The sequence below is a fragment of the Tachysurus vachellii genome, chromosome 15 (genome assembly GCF_030014155.1).
Source record: "Tachysurus vachellii isolate PV-2020 chromosome 15, HZAU_Pvac_v1, whole genome shotgun sequence".
Taxonomy (NCBI): domain Eukaryota; kingdom Metazoa; phylum Chordata; class Actinopteri; order Siluriformes; family Bagridae; genus Tachysurus; species Tachysurus vachellii.
In genome coordinates, this window is record NC_083474.1 from 4,952,418 (window position 1) to 4,965,608 (window position 13,191).

Here is a 13,191-nt window from a genome sequence, read left to right on the forward strand (position 1 = left end):
GCAGAACAATGGCTGAGATATCACACTATTTTGCTTGACATGCCAAATGTGAAATTGAAACGCTGTACTGTACTAAACCCTGCAATTCATCTCCCCACAGAAGCAGATGGGGAACCACACAATTGTGTTGCAGTTGTAAATGAAATTTTCAGGTCTGATTTGCAGGAGACACTGTTGCAGAATCCAGATCTCGAGTTTTTTGTGGATGGATCAGCCTTCAGAGATCAGAAAACAGGCCACAACTGCGTAGGGTATGCAGTAGTTACATGACATAAAACAATTAAAGCAGAATCATTACCAGAGCATCTCTCTGCACAAACAGCCGAATTGGTTGCTTTAACAACAGCATGCAGGTAGATATGCATTTGGAGTAGTTCATGTTTTTGGTACTTTATGGAAATACAGAGGTTTCCTGAATTCTTCAGGTAAAGCAATCATGCACAATGGCCTGATTTCTGAGCTCTTGGATGCAATCCTATTGCCAAAATCTATTGCCATATGAAGCACACACTGGGAAAAATGATCCCATTTCACAGGGTAATGCACAAGCAGACGCAGCAGCAAAATCGAAACTTTGTGTATGTTGAAAATATGTACTGATCTCAAAGATCTTCAGTCACAACCTACAGCGGAGGAAAGATCCACATGGAGGAAAGCAGGAGGTGTGGTAAGAAATGGGGTTTGGTATGGCACGGCTGACAAACCATTCCTGGAAAAGCGACTGTTTCCATGCTATGCTAAATTGGGGATGGGGGGACGTATAACAGTGTCTCCAGATACTGGCACACTAAGGGCTTTGCTAACTATTCCCAGATGTTTTGTGAGAAATGTATAGTGTGTGCAACAAACAATATTGGGCGAAGTGTTAAAGTCTCCCAGAGTGCTCATCCTCCGAGAGAAGGAGCATCAGGGCACACGGTGACGTGCTAGTGACCTCTCCCGTGAGCTCCAACTGACTCTCCACGACACGTAAAGTGTCTGAGTCAGAAGAAACACCGATATAACACCTGCTTGCCCACTCTGAGAAGAAGCAGCCGAAAGAGCAACATCGACACACACAAATGTGAACACAAATGTTAATGAAATTAATAAAGTACAGTAAGTGAAAGAGGTAAATGTGACACTTATGACAGCAGACGACGATACAGTATTACATACTAACTAAGACACCCAGATTCTTACACACACTCACACACACACATAAGATCTGACTTCTAGAGATAATCAACATAGACGAGTTAAAAGCTCCTGTTAAGATGAGGAGCCTTTATGACAATCACCCTAGTGAGTGTGGTATTAATCTTATTATGTTTGTTTGGCCCTTGCGTATACAAATGCGTTCATTACATCATAATGTCCAATCTAACGACCAAACAACTTGTGAAACTGGACGTTGTTGACAACGATACGGAATGGACTTCTCCATTTGATGATGACTATTTCACTGAATTTGCCCAGACTGATCCAGAAACAGACAAAGGTGAATATGGACAGTAGAGACTTGTGACTTGTAGAAAAGTTACAATGAGATTGATGTTTAATGATTTGCCTTTATTTGCATTTATTACGTATGGGTCCTGTCCCCACAAAAACAGCATACTGTCCCCTGAAGATCATGTATTTTATGAAGCATTCATGAAAACCCTACAGGGGAAATGATACGCTGATGTGAGATTGTACATGATGAAGCTTAGCTTAAAGCATACGTGAATATATTCGTAACTGATTAATTGACACTGATTAAGCAATTGATTAACAATACTGTGGATTAAGTGGTTGATTAATAATACTGGTACATATCATTTAGAGTTTAGATTTGGTTACTGATTAATGATTAATAAAATTTTGTGTATTGTCCCAAGGACAAAAGGAGGGAACTGTGGTGGAAATGTCTACTCTAAAGATGTTTATAAGGCCTTGTCCTTCTATGCTTTTCCCTTGTAGCTGTTGTGGCTAGAAACTGTCATTGTCAGCAGTTGTTTTTTTTTTTAAGATTATGACAAGAGCACCGGGGACTGGAGACGAGTTGTCGGGAATTAGGCATAAACAGCTTCCAGTAAACCTTCCAGTAGGCCTTCTAGCAGACCTCAGCAGGTCCAGATTACCTGATCAGGAGATGAGCAGGCGGTGATTTTGAGCCAGTGATTGATGATTTTTTGCTTTTTCATGTCTTCTTTGTTTAAATTCTGTTTATAAAATCTTGATGTAATCAATGATCAGGTCCCTTCCTCTCTCATGGGGTCCTGCTTCGTGACATACAATTCCTACTGTCAGTTCCTTTACAGATACATTTCATGTTAATTTGAAGAGTTGCATTTGTATTTTATCATTCCACAGTGTAGGATGAGCATGGCCATGAGCAGAGACTACCGTAGCAACAGTTGCTATGCAACAAGGAGCTGGCATTGTTGCTTAGTATCTTGTGGAAATCTCCCCAGACTGATCTAGGTTTCATTGAAATCCATATTCTTTTGTATTCTCTGTCAGTGTGGCTGAGACACTATCGTTTTAATACTTTACACAATTTCATTTCATTTCATTTCCAGCATTTAGCAGACGCCCTTATCCAGGGCAACTTACATTTTTATCACATTTATACAACTGAGCAATTGTGGGTTAAGGGCCTTGCTCAGTGGCTCAGCAGTGGCAGCTTGGTGGACCTGGGAATCGAACTCTCAACCGTCCAATTGGTAGTACAGCACTTTAACCACTAGTGTGCTGTGAAGTAATTTGGATACGCATTTTTAACATACTTTTACATAGTAATCAATTTTCAAATATTTCAGTGGTAAGTATTTTATTGTGTTTATTACAGTAACTTAGTAAATGCTTATAACGGGCAATAATTACTGACATAACATAAAATAATAAAGTAAATAAAAAAGAGTAAGCAGAAGAAGAAGAAGAAGAAGAAGAAGAAGAAGAAGAAGAAGAAGAATAAAAGATAAATTCAAAATTTCATCATTCCCTTTCACATTTTTTCAAATAACTATTTCAATTGTACATTTGTCTCTGAACGCATTCAATTTCCTTCCCTCAGCCAATAGAGGGCAGCACATAACAATGATGTGCTCTAGACTGTGTGGTTATGACACCTCTAACATATTTAAACAGATCCAATTCTCTGCACATTCTGTTTGAAATAGTACAGAAAATATACGGACAGTAGTTCAGCTAACGTTCATGAATATTTTGTGCATACACCTTTAACAATCATCTGAACTCATTATAATTCAGCTTTGGTTCATGCTGTTGTCTTGTTTATGAAATATGGTCAGTCACTTAGATGGTCCACAGAAACAAATAGCTTTTGAATTGGGGAAATTTGCAGGATATGATATGATATCCATGTCCACTTTGGTAATATTGACAAGGTTTGGACCTATGGTGTGAACATGTGATTAGGGCCTGATCACACTAGCAGTCTCACAGTACTTGTGTGTATGTAGAGTCTAGTTTCTAATTTCTGATGAGTCATGTGTGCAAATGAAGGAAAAGAGAAGGCTTTTTTTTTTAATTTTTAATAAAGCGAAGGCAAAATTTTTTGAGATCACATACAGGCACTGGCCAGGTAATCATCAAACAGTAAACAGGGCATTAGACAAAATAGAAGAATCTAGACTCATGGAAAGTGCCCCTCCCAAAGGGCTCACTCAGAGAGTACTGACCTTTCTGAACTCCCTCCTGGGGCGAGGGCAGGGACGTTCTTGGTGGTTAGCATGAAATTCTTAGTTGCGTTTAGGTTTGCGGATGTCATGAGATGGTATACATCAGTGAGTGAGTCAAGGAGTTCACTCCTTGAGTGGCAAGTTGACTCCTTGACTCACAAACCTGTGGCAAATTTCTTGCATGTGGTTCTCATAGGTCTCAAGCCATCAACCATACCCTGTCAGCAGGCTAAAGTTACAGGTGTGGAACCCTGTGTTGGTTGGCATAACTCTTGTGGGTTTAGATGGCTTGCTCAAATCTTTGGTGGGTCCAACACTTGTTAACCACGTCAGAATTATCTGCTGCCAGAGAGTCAGTATGGTTAGCATTCCATAGGAACAGTGGGATTCCTATGGAATATATGGCTATATATATATCCTATAGTCAGTATTGCTAGCATTCCATAGGAACAGTAACACTGCTTACAGAAGTGTACTTCAGGAACAGTTTATTTATGTTGCTTTAAGACTTCCATTGACTCAACTGTTCAGAAACTTAAGTTCCAGAACAGAGAAAAGTTATGATGCATGCCTTCCCTGTACCCTGAGAGATGGTGAGACCAGTCAAGCAGTACAGGAGGATTGGGAAGATTATGGAGAAGTGCAGGTGTAATAAGTTTGGAAGGTTCAAAAACAGCAGTACAGCTGAATCCTAGGCAGAGGTAGAGCGGCACTATGAACTAGACCTGATGAGAGTAAGGTCCAGTAGTTCAATCTTGAAATTACAAGAGACTGAACAAGCACCTGGGTGGCCTCTGTGGATAAAAATGAACAAATCCTTCTGAAAATGTTAAAAAGAAATCAGATTAGCAATGTGAGAGGAGAAGGGAGGGATCCAGAGTGGGTTTTATTGTCGGTGAGGCTGGCCCCAACACTGTCTGTTTTTAAATCTAATCTTAAAACATATTTTTATTCTTCGTCATTTAACGCAGATTAGAAGTGTGTCTGTTGTCTTTTCCTTTTCCTGCTGCCATACCTGAGCAAACTCTACACTGGTGGAGCCCCAATCCTACAGCTGAATAAACTTGCTGGACATTCTTAGGTGCCCTGAAGCCTCTCACCTGTGTTAACAAGAGAATCATTGACATGATATCAGGTGGTCCTTTTGTGGCAAGCCTGAAATGCAGTGGAAACAATTTATTCTCATGGCAAAGAGGGACTTTGCAATTAATTGCAATTTATCTGATCACACTTTATAACATTCTGTAGTATAAGTAAATTCCCATCATAACTGAGGCAGCAGACTTTGTGAAAATTAATATTTGTGTCATTCTGAAAACCTTTGGCCAAGGCTGTATTTCAACAGGACCATGGTGAACACTACAGTATTCAGAACTACATAATGTTTGTACATTATGTAGTTCTGCATACTGTAATGTTCACCATGGTCCAGTTGAAATGACATATCCACACGACTAGTCCACGTGGCTAGTTTCTTAATTATGCCTTGTGGTGTTAACAGGCATGCTGTGTTTAGGTTACTTATTTAGGTTTGTTGTACAAAGTTATTTTGCTTTATGTTGAAGATTTGCTTATTATATAATATAGTTATAATTAACAGTGTATGCAATTATCATACTTGTTAATGTTATTACTCATCCTTTGTCATTAGTGGTATACTAATTCAATTCAATTCAAGTTTATTTGTATAGCGCTTTTTACAATTGACATTGTCTCAAAGAGGCTTTACAGAACGAAAACAAAATTCAAGATTAATATTAGACATATTTAAATGTGTTTGTATTTATACACAATCAGCAAGTCTGAGGTGACTCAGTCAGCAGTGGCAAGGAAAAACTCCCTATAATGGAAGGAAGAAACAAGGAAGAAACCTTGAGAGGAACCAGGCTCAAGGGGAACCCATCCTCGTATGGGTGACACTGGAGGGTGTGATTATAAATATACAGTCTGACAAATGTCAGAGTCTAACTGGAGCTGGTAGATCTCTAGATGCCTCAGGATACTCACAGAGTCGGCCTCATCTCAGTCTTTGTCGCACAGAAGACAATCGGAGCTGGTACAATTTCTGGATGCCTCGGGATGGGTAGAAAGAGAGAAGCAGTGGAGAGGGATTAATATATCTGCTGTTCATAATATTTGCAAGTCTGATGTAATAGTGCACAATATTATGGGACATATTATTACTATTCCAAAGTTTGGGAGCTAAATACGAAAGTAGACCGCCTTTATAGTAGACTTTAGTAGACTTAGATACCACCTTTACCAGACAGATATTCTGGGAACTACTAGGAGTCCTGAGTTTTTTGATCTCAGGGAGCATGAAGGATTGTAACGTGTTAGAAGACTAGTTAGGTAAATGGGAGCTAAACCATTAAGAGCAGTTTGTAATCAATTCTAAACTTAACAGGTAGCCAGTGTAGAGATGATAAAATTGGGGTTATAGGGTCATACTTTCTTGTCCTAGTAAGAACTCTGGCAGCTGCATTTTGGACTAACTGTAGCCTATTTATTAAAGATGCAGGACAACCACCTAGTAATGCATTACAATAGTCCAGTCTAGAGGTCATGAATGCATGAACTAGCTTCTCAGCATCAGATACAGACAGGATGTTTCTCAGCTTGGCAATATTTCTAAGGTGGAAGAAGGCTGTTTTTGTAGTATATTATAATAATATATGTGCAAAAGACAAGTTGCTGGTATATGATAATATAATAATATATGGTAATATGAGGTATGTGCTAATATATGGTATTTTGCTTTTAGCCAGCCATAAGAGCTTCTTTTTTAAAATAATCTTTAATCAGACACCTGTGGTGGGCTCATATTACCAAGATTAGAATCGTTGTGGATGTGATTTCACAGATACTTTCATGGTCCTTCGAGCTTTCTGGATGACCCCACACACCTCTCACACACACTCTTCACGCTCTGCCATCTGGAAAAAAGTACTGATGCATTCTGGCCTTTACAACCAGACATATTAAAATTAAATGCAAATGCAACATGAGAATAATGAGATGCTTTAAAAGAATGGTGACCTGTTGCATGCTTTACAAAGAAAGAAATTGACAGATGACCTGAAAGGGAATAACAGGCATTGGATATTTCAATTCCAGATTCTGGCACAGAAAGGTGCATCACATACACCTTGAAGGAGGTAAGCTAAGAAAACTATGACCTTCTGCAGGTTACTGACAGAAGTTGTGGGATATAAAACTTACACTTACAGTGTAATTGTGCAACCAAGAGCTCCTGACGAACTAGTAGGTCAGGGTAATTTATTACAGACTTAACACTAATTCCGTCCTGCCAAAGTCTTGTCTAAGTGTTCACTGATAAAGACATGAAAGCCCACTGACACAATAGCAGTTCAAATTATATTATATTAAAAACTGCTATTGCACATTGGTTTTAACCACAGCAATCCTATGGGTCACATGCTGTCCATGTATATCTATCCCCAGGAGAGTGTGGCACCAAGTACCAAGTACCAGGTCCAAAAAGAAGACGCAGTCACACTGGGAACTAAGAACACTGGGGGCTAAGGGATATTAAGTATGCTTGCATTTATGTGATGGTAAAGACAATGTACATTAGTACACTGTACATAACGTAGTACAAATGATTGGCCATTTCTGAGACAAACCATGTTTCTGAATAATTGCACCAAGGGAGAGCATACAGTATATAGAGAGAAAAGCAGTGGGCCTAAATTAGAACCTTATGCAACACTAAACACAACCTTAGTAAGTTTGGAGCAATTACCATTTAGAGCTACAAACAGATAACAATCAATCAAATAAGACCAGAGCCAGGAGAGGGCTGTCCCTTTAACACTAACAAGATCTAGCCCATTAAGTAGAATAGAATGGTCAATGATATAAAAAAACTGCACTAAGATGAAGTAACACCAGCAAGAAGACACAAACCTGAGCAGATCTGTTTTGCATCTCACTATTAGTTTTACTTGATCTTAGTGCTGCATTTAAAACTATAGATCATGACATTCTCCTCATTCTAATTAGAAAATTACAAAGGCCAGCCCTAGTTGTGTCCCACTTCATGAAGATTTTGGACATTAAAAGAAAAGAGCTCATGCCTGAGAGGATTTCCAGTCATCTAGAGATGTGTTTTTGTAATTTATGCCCAGTGTTTATAATAACCTATAATTACACTCTCTGGTGTCACGCAAATAAGGATGGGTACCTCTCAAGCTTACTTCCTTATACCATCCAAGGGTTTTTCCATACCACCATCACCTTAGACTTGTGCATTAAGGATTAACTGTAAATAGAAAAATTCATATAAATGTACATATTGACATCCATATTTACAGAAATTCTGCTTTGAGACAATGTCCAATGTTAAAATGTGGTAGCCTCGTGGTTGACACCACAATTGGACAACCAATCTGAAGATTGCAAGTTTAAATCCCAGCTCCACCAAGCTGCCACTGCTGGACTCTTAACTCTCAGTTGATCAGCTGTATAAAAATGAGATGCAAGTGACTCAGGATAAATGCCGTAAATGTAAAAAGTGCAATAAATGAAATAAAATGAATAATTATTTATTTATGCAAATTCGTGCTTCTTGTTTTGACATGAATATATTTTACTGTTTGTTTTTCAGTTTTCTAATTATTCTGCAACATATTTTTGTTCTTGAAGAAAAAGTGGAAATCCAAAGTGGTTTTGTACTGACAGTAATGCAGAAGTCAGAAAATACATGCCTTACATTTTAGCTACCTTTTCTAAATTTGTGTTACTGAACATGACTAGAATTTAATGGAGAATTATTAGCCTCATTGAGAGAACAGTTCTGCTCCCGCTACTTTGAGATATTTTCCAGCTGAAACTGCATGCAAACCAGCATTACCATAAAGAATATAATAAAATTCTGCAATGCAAAAATCACTGCATGTATGTTCATGCTGGGAAACGTTTTGATATATTAAATGTACTAAATTTACAGAATATCTTTTATTGATTTATTTATTTTATTTTTTTATATATTTTTCCCCAAGTGGTCACTTCCTATGCCACAGGGGAGTAGTGTAGCCAACAGAGTGTGCTGAGGTTTATATTTTGTGGCAGTCCAATACATACAATGAGTATTATCCTATGCTGTGCGAGTCAATAAAGAGTTACAACTGTTAATCCTTGATTTTAAATTTAAATTAAAATAAAGGTCTAGTGTCTCCCCGTGCCTCGGGGGTTTCCTCCGGGTACTCCGGTTTCCTCCCCTGCATGGTAGGTTGATTGGCATCTCTGGAAAATTGCCCGTAGTGTGTGATTTCGTGAGTGAATGAGAGTGTGTGTGCCCTGCGATGGGTTGGCACTCCGTCCAGGGTGTATCCTGCCTTGATGCCCGATGATGCCTGAGATAGGCACAGGCTCTCTGTGACCCGAGGTGGTTCGGATAAGCGATAGAAAATGAGTGAGTGAGTGAGTAAAGGTCTAGTGCTCATGATGTTCAAGTGAAGGCTGTTTACCATTGTTTAACATTATATGAGGAATGTCATTGTAGCTTTCCATTTTATTTAGTCCAAAATTTGCAGACTAATTCAGAGTTTGAATTAATACCATTATTTGTTAAATTAATTTAAATATTGTTAAATATAGCCTTGTTCATATTAGTGGTCTTTTGCATTTTAAGTCTCTAATGCATATCTATCATTTCCTCTTTTAGAAATACTCATTGTGGAGAATGTGCATCCAGCTGACTGATTGATTGAGAGAACAGGTCAGTGAAATGTCTTTTTCTTCAAATATCCCAGCTCATATCCCAGGAATATGGGGGTCATCCATGATACAGCACCCCATCAGAGAGAGAGTGGCTGACTTCCACTGAACCACCACTACACAAGCAAACTGAAGTGCGAGGCCCAGGTTGACTTAATTGTGTTAACCACTGACTCAAGGGTTATTGAACACTTTGTACATTTGTGTATGAATAATCAATTACACCAAGCAGCTGCTAATGACCATCAATTTCATACGTAGGTTGAAACAAAGTCATTAACTGAAACAGAAACAGCAGTGTTGTAGAAGGAAACTCTGCTACTAAGGTGAGGTTGTGGAAGACAGTTTCATATCACAGCTCACACACCATAGCAAGACTGAGCATAGCAACAAGGCAAAGTAGTTATACTGCATTAGCCAGGTCTCTCTGAGGCAAAGATTTGAAAGCAGACCTTAATGCAGCAGAGGAAAGGCAAATCATACATACTTCTCATCAATATAAGATGTCAATCAGTGCCATCAGCAAAGAACTGTCAGAAACCAGTGGGACCCTGGTACACTTATCTACTGTCTGGAAAATTCTGTGACCAAAGATTAAATTTTATATTTAAATTTATATTTTCACATGTCGATCCTTGATGTTGAGGAGCAGAGATTGGCCCTAGATTTTAATGTCTTATTTTATTAGCCAGTAGGTTGATCTGGGTTTCTACACAACGTCAACAGGAAATACTTCACCAGCCTTGGCAACAGGCTATTCATTGGTTGACCTGGAAGCTCAGACGGTCTGCTATTGGCTGGCAGTACAGGCTAATTTAAAGAGAGAGCTATTTATCCTTGCACAGCCTGGTGTGTTATTGCATGAGGCTGCAGCTCAATGCTCCACACTCTTTGACAAATTATTCTCCTCTGATTTGGGATAATAACTAGGTTCTTTGAAAATGTGGTACAGAACTTCATAGACTACAGTGAATAGCGTTTTATTGTGAATTGACAAGCAAGTTAATTAGGGCAAATGGAGGCAATTAACAGCGATCAATAATGCATACCTACAGTATAAGGCTGTACAGTAGGTTCCTTCTGCAAATACCCCGTTTTAATACTAGCTAGATGACTGTACCTGTTCAGTGTGACACAAGATGACAGCACCACTGTTTAAAGACACTGCCATTGCTTACACAGCTAGAGGAGCTCTTTTTTTTTTAAACAAAATTATTGATATCTGATACCATTATATTTATGCAGATTTACATAATAACCAAACTGAGGATGAGATAAAATAAGATTTACAAATGAACTCTAAAAGTTAATTGTGATTATATACAGATTTGTCATTCAGGTTTAGTTTTTACAAATATGACACATCCTCCTCATTTAGGTGCATGCTCATGGATATGTCAAAAGACCAAAGGCAACCTGTACTCGATCATGAATATATAGAATATGTATATGATATGAATATGAGATAGAATATGATCAAGTTCTGCTATATTGTATAATACAAATCCCACACAAGTCTAAAAAATCTATAACATGCAGAAGATATTTGTATTATGCAGCTAGTTAGCTCATTTAATTTGTTGCAGTATGCAGTATATATATTACTTTATTTTCACTTGCTTCAAAGCAATGTCCCTCACTACACATGACCAAAATAGAGGCAATGCATCTATGACCACTTTTTTCTTTATTTATTTTCTTTTTTCATGTCTCATTATTTTGGCTCTTGTGCAACTGCTACATAATTATTCACATTCAAGATAAGTGTCACCCAGGAGACAGCTAAAAGTAAAAAAAGAAAAAAGAAACAAAAATAAATATATGAATGAAAAAAATTAATACTGCCAAATACAATTTATGGTCCATGTTCTGATTGTGACACAGAAACACTGATGCTGATACTCCACTGTAGCTCAAACCAAATTGTGCATAACATGACGAAAAGCACTCGTAAATCGCTGAGAGCAGAAACATGTCATGGTATAGTTTACCGAGGAAAAACACGTGCACAGTTAAGTGATCAATAGTGTTTTTCAAATTTCAGTCTAGCTAAAGAAAGAAAACATTTCATGTCACAACAGCAATGCCCATAACATATCAATTTATTCATAACAATCACAATTTTTAAATTAGCAAATCAAAAAAGATAAATATGAAGTAATCAATATGAAGCATATTTTACTTCTCAATCATAAGAATACATAACATCCAAGGTATAAGTTAATAAAGTCAAGCGGTTGTATAAATACATCACCAGCATGCACAATATTGAATCATTGATAATATTATCATTATCTTACACTGACAAAACAGTATAGTTGGCAAGTGCAAAAATAAGTTAAACACAGAAGTAAACCACAAACTTTGAAGCTGCAATATTTTTCTTATTTTCAATTTTTTTTAAGTCTGCCTCTTTTCACATGACCGTTCAAAATAACCTTTGGTTCCAGTAACGTCAGAACATGATGGTCATAATATTTCATTTTAATACTTAATGTTTGATTATTTTGCAGGTCAAAACATTCGACTAATCTGATAAACGTGCCATGTTATTTGATTTTTTCTTTTTTACTGAAGTAACTGAACTCACAAATCTTTTTTGTGACTAATACTGGAACCATTAAGGCTATTTTACAGACATTAAATTCAAGTGTTTTTTTTTTTGTTCGTTTTGTTTTTTAGCTCGTTCTCTTTTTTCTAATGCTTTTCTACTACCCAGAAACATAAATTAGCAGCATCTCTTTATCTCTTTGAACTACATCAGTCCATGTGCCAGTGTGTGGCTGCAATTCCAAACCATCGACGATCTCTTTCTGGCTGATTGACTGACATTTTCAGTGGTTTGGCAAACGTCATAGAGAACTGAGACAAAGGAGGCTCGTTCAGCTATTATAGATTTCTGTTTATCCTCACAACTAAGACTTCAGCCCCCACCCCTTTTAACTGCCCTCAATATTTTTTTTCTTTTTGAATTCATGGAAAAATAAAGAACTGCCGCTGCAGAGGAAACCATGGCGAAAGCTGCTTGCCAAAGTCCACCAGCTGTATTTCTTAAATCATTTTTCTGCACAGAGAAAGATCTATGACTTAGTTGTTGCCCTCGCCGCCCTCGTCATCCTGCTGATCACTCGTCCACAGTGTCAAGTTGTCTCGCAGCAGCTGCATGATGAGCGTGGAGTCTTTGTAGGAGTCCTCGTTGAGGGTGTCAAGCTCAGCGATGGCATCATCAAATGCTGTCTTGGCCAGGTGACATGCCTGCTCCGGTGCATTCTGGATCTCATAGTAGAAAACCGAGTAGTTGAGTGCCAGGCCCAGGCGGATGGGGTGTGTGGGCTGCATGTGTTCCTTGCTGATCTCATGGGCCTCATTGTATGCCTTTTCGGAAGACTCTACCACCGTGGATCGCTTCTCTCCTGTAGCGACCTCTGCCAGGTAGCGGTAGTAGTCACCCTTCATCTTCAGGTAGAACACCTTGCTTTCATGCTGTGCTTCGCTGCAGTTCTTGATCAGATAGTTGTCGAGCAGACCGAGCACATCTTGGCACACAGCCTCCAGCTCCTTCTCAATTTTCTCACGGTAGGCTCGCACCATCTCAATCTTCTTTTCATTGCCGTCAGCTGAGGTCTTCTGCTCAATGCTGGAGATCACCCTCCAGGAGGAGCGACGAGCACCTACCACGTTCTTGTACGCAACAGAAAGGAGGTTTCTCTCTTCATTAGATAAAGCCTCGTTCAGCTCTGTTACCTACAACACAAACAAGATAATTCCAGGTGAATAAAAT

General features: G+C 38.5%; 1 protein-coding gene across 1 annotated transcript in view; it reads right to left on the reverse strand.

Moving 5' to 3' along the window:
* Positions 1-11,099: 11,099 nt before the first annotated feature.
* ywhag2 (3-monooxygenase/tryptophan 5-monooxygenase activation protein, gamma polypeptide 2) overlaps positions 11,100-13,191 on the reverse strand; it is a 9,407-nt gene continuing 7,315 nt past the window's right edge. The window contains exon 2 of the mRNA XM_060888696.1: positions 11,100-13,154. Within this exon, the coding sequence (XP_060744679.1) occupies positions 12,498-13,154 (657 nt within the window). The 3' untranslated portion in view covers positions 11,100-12,497. The remainder of the gene's footprint in view (positions 13,155-13,191) is intronic.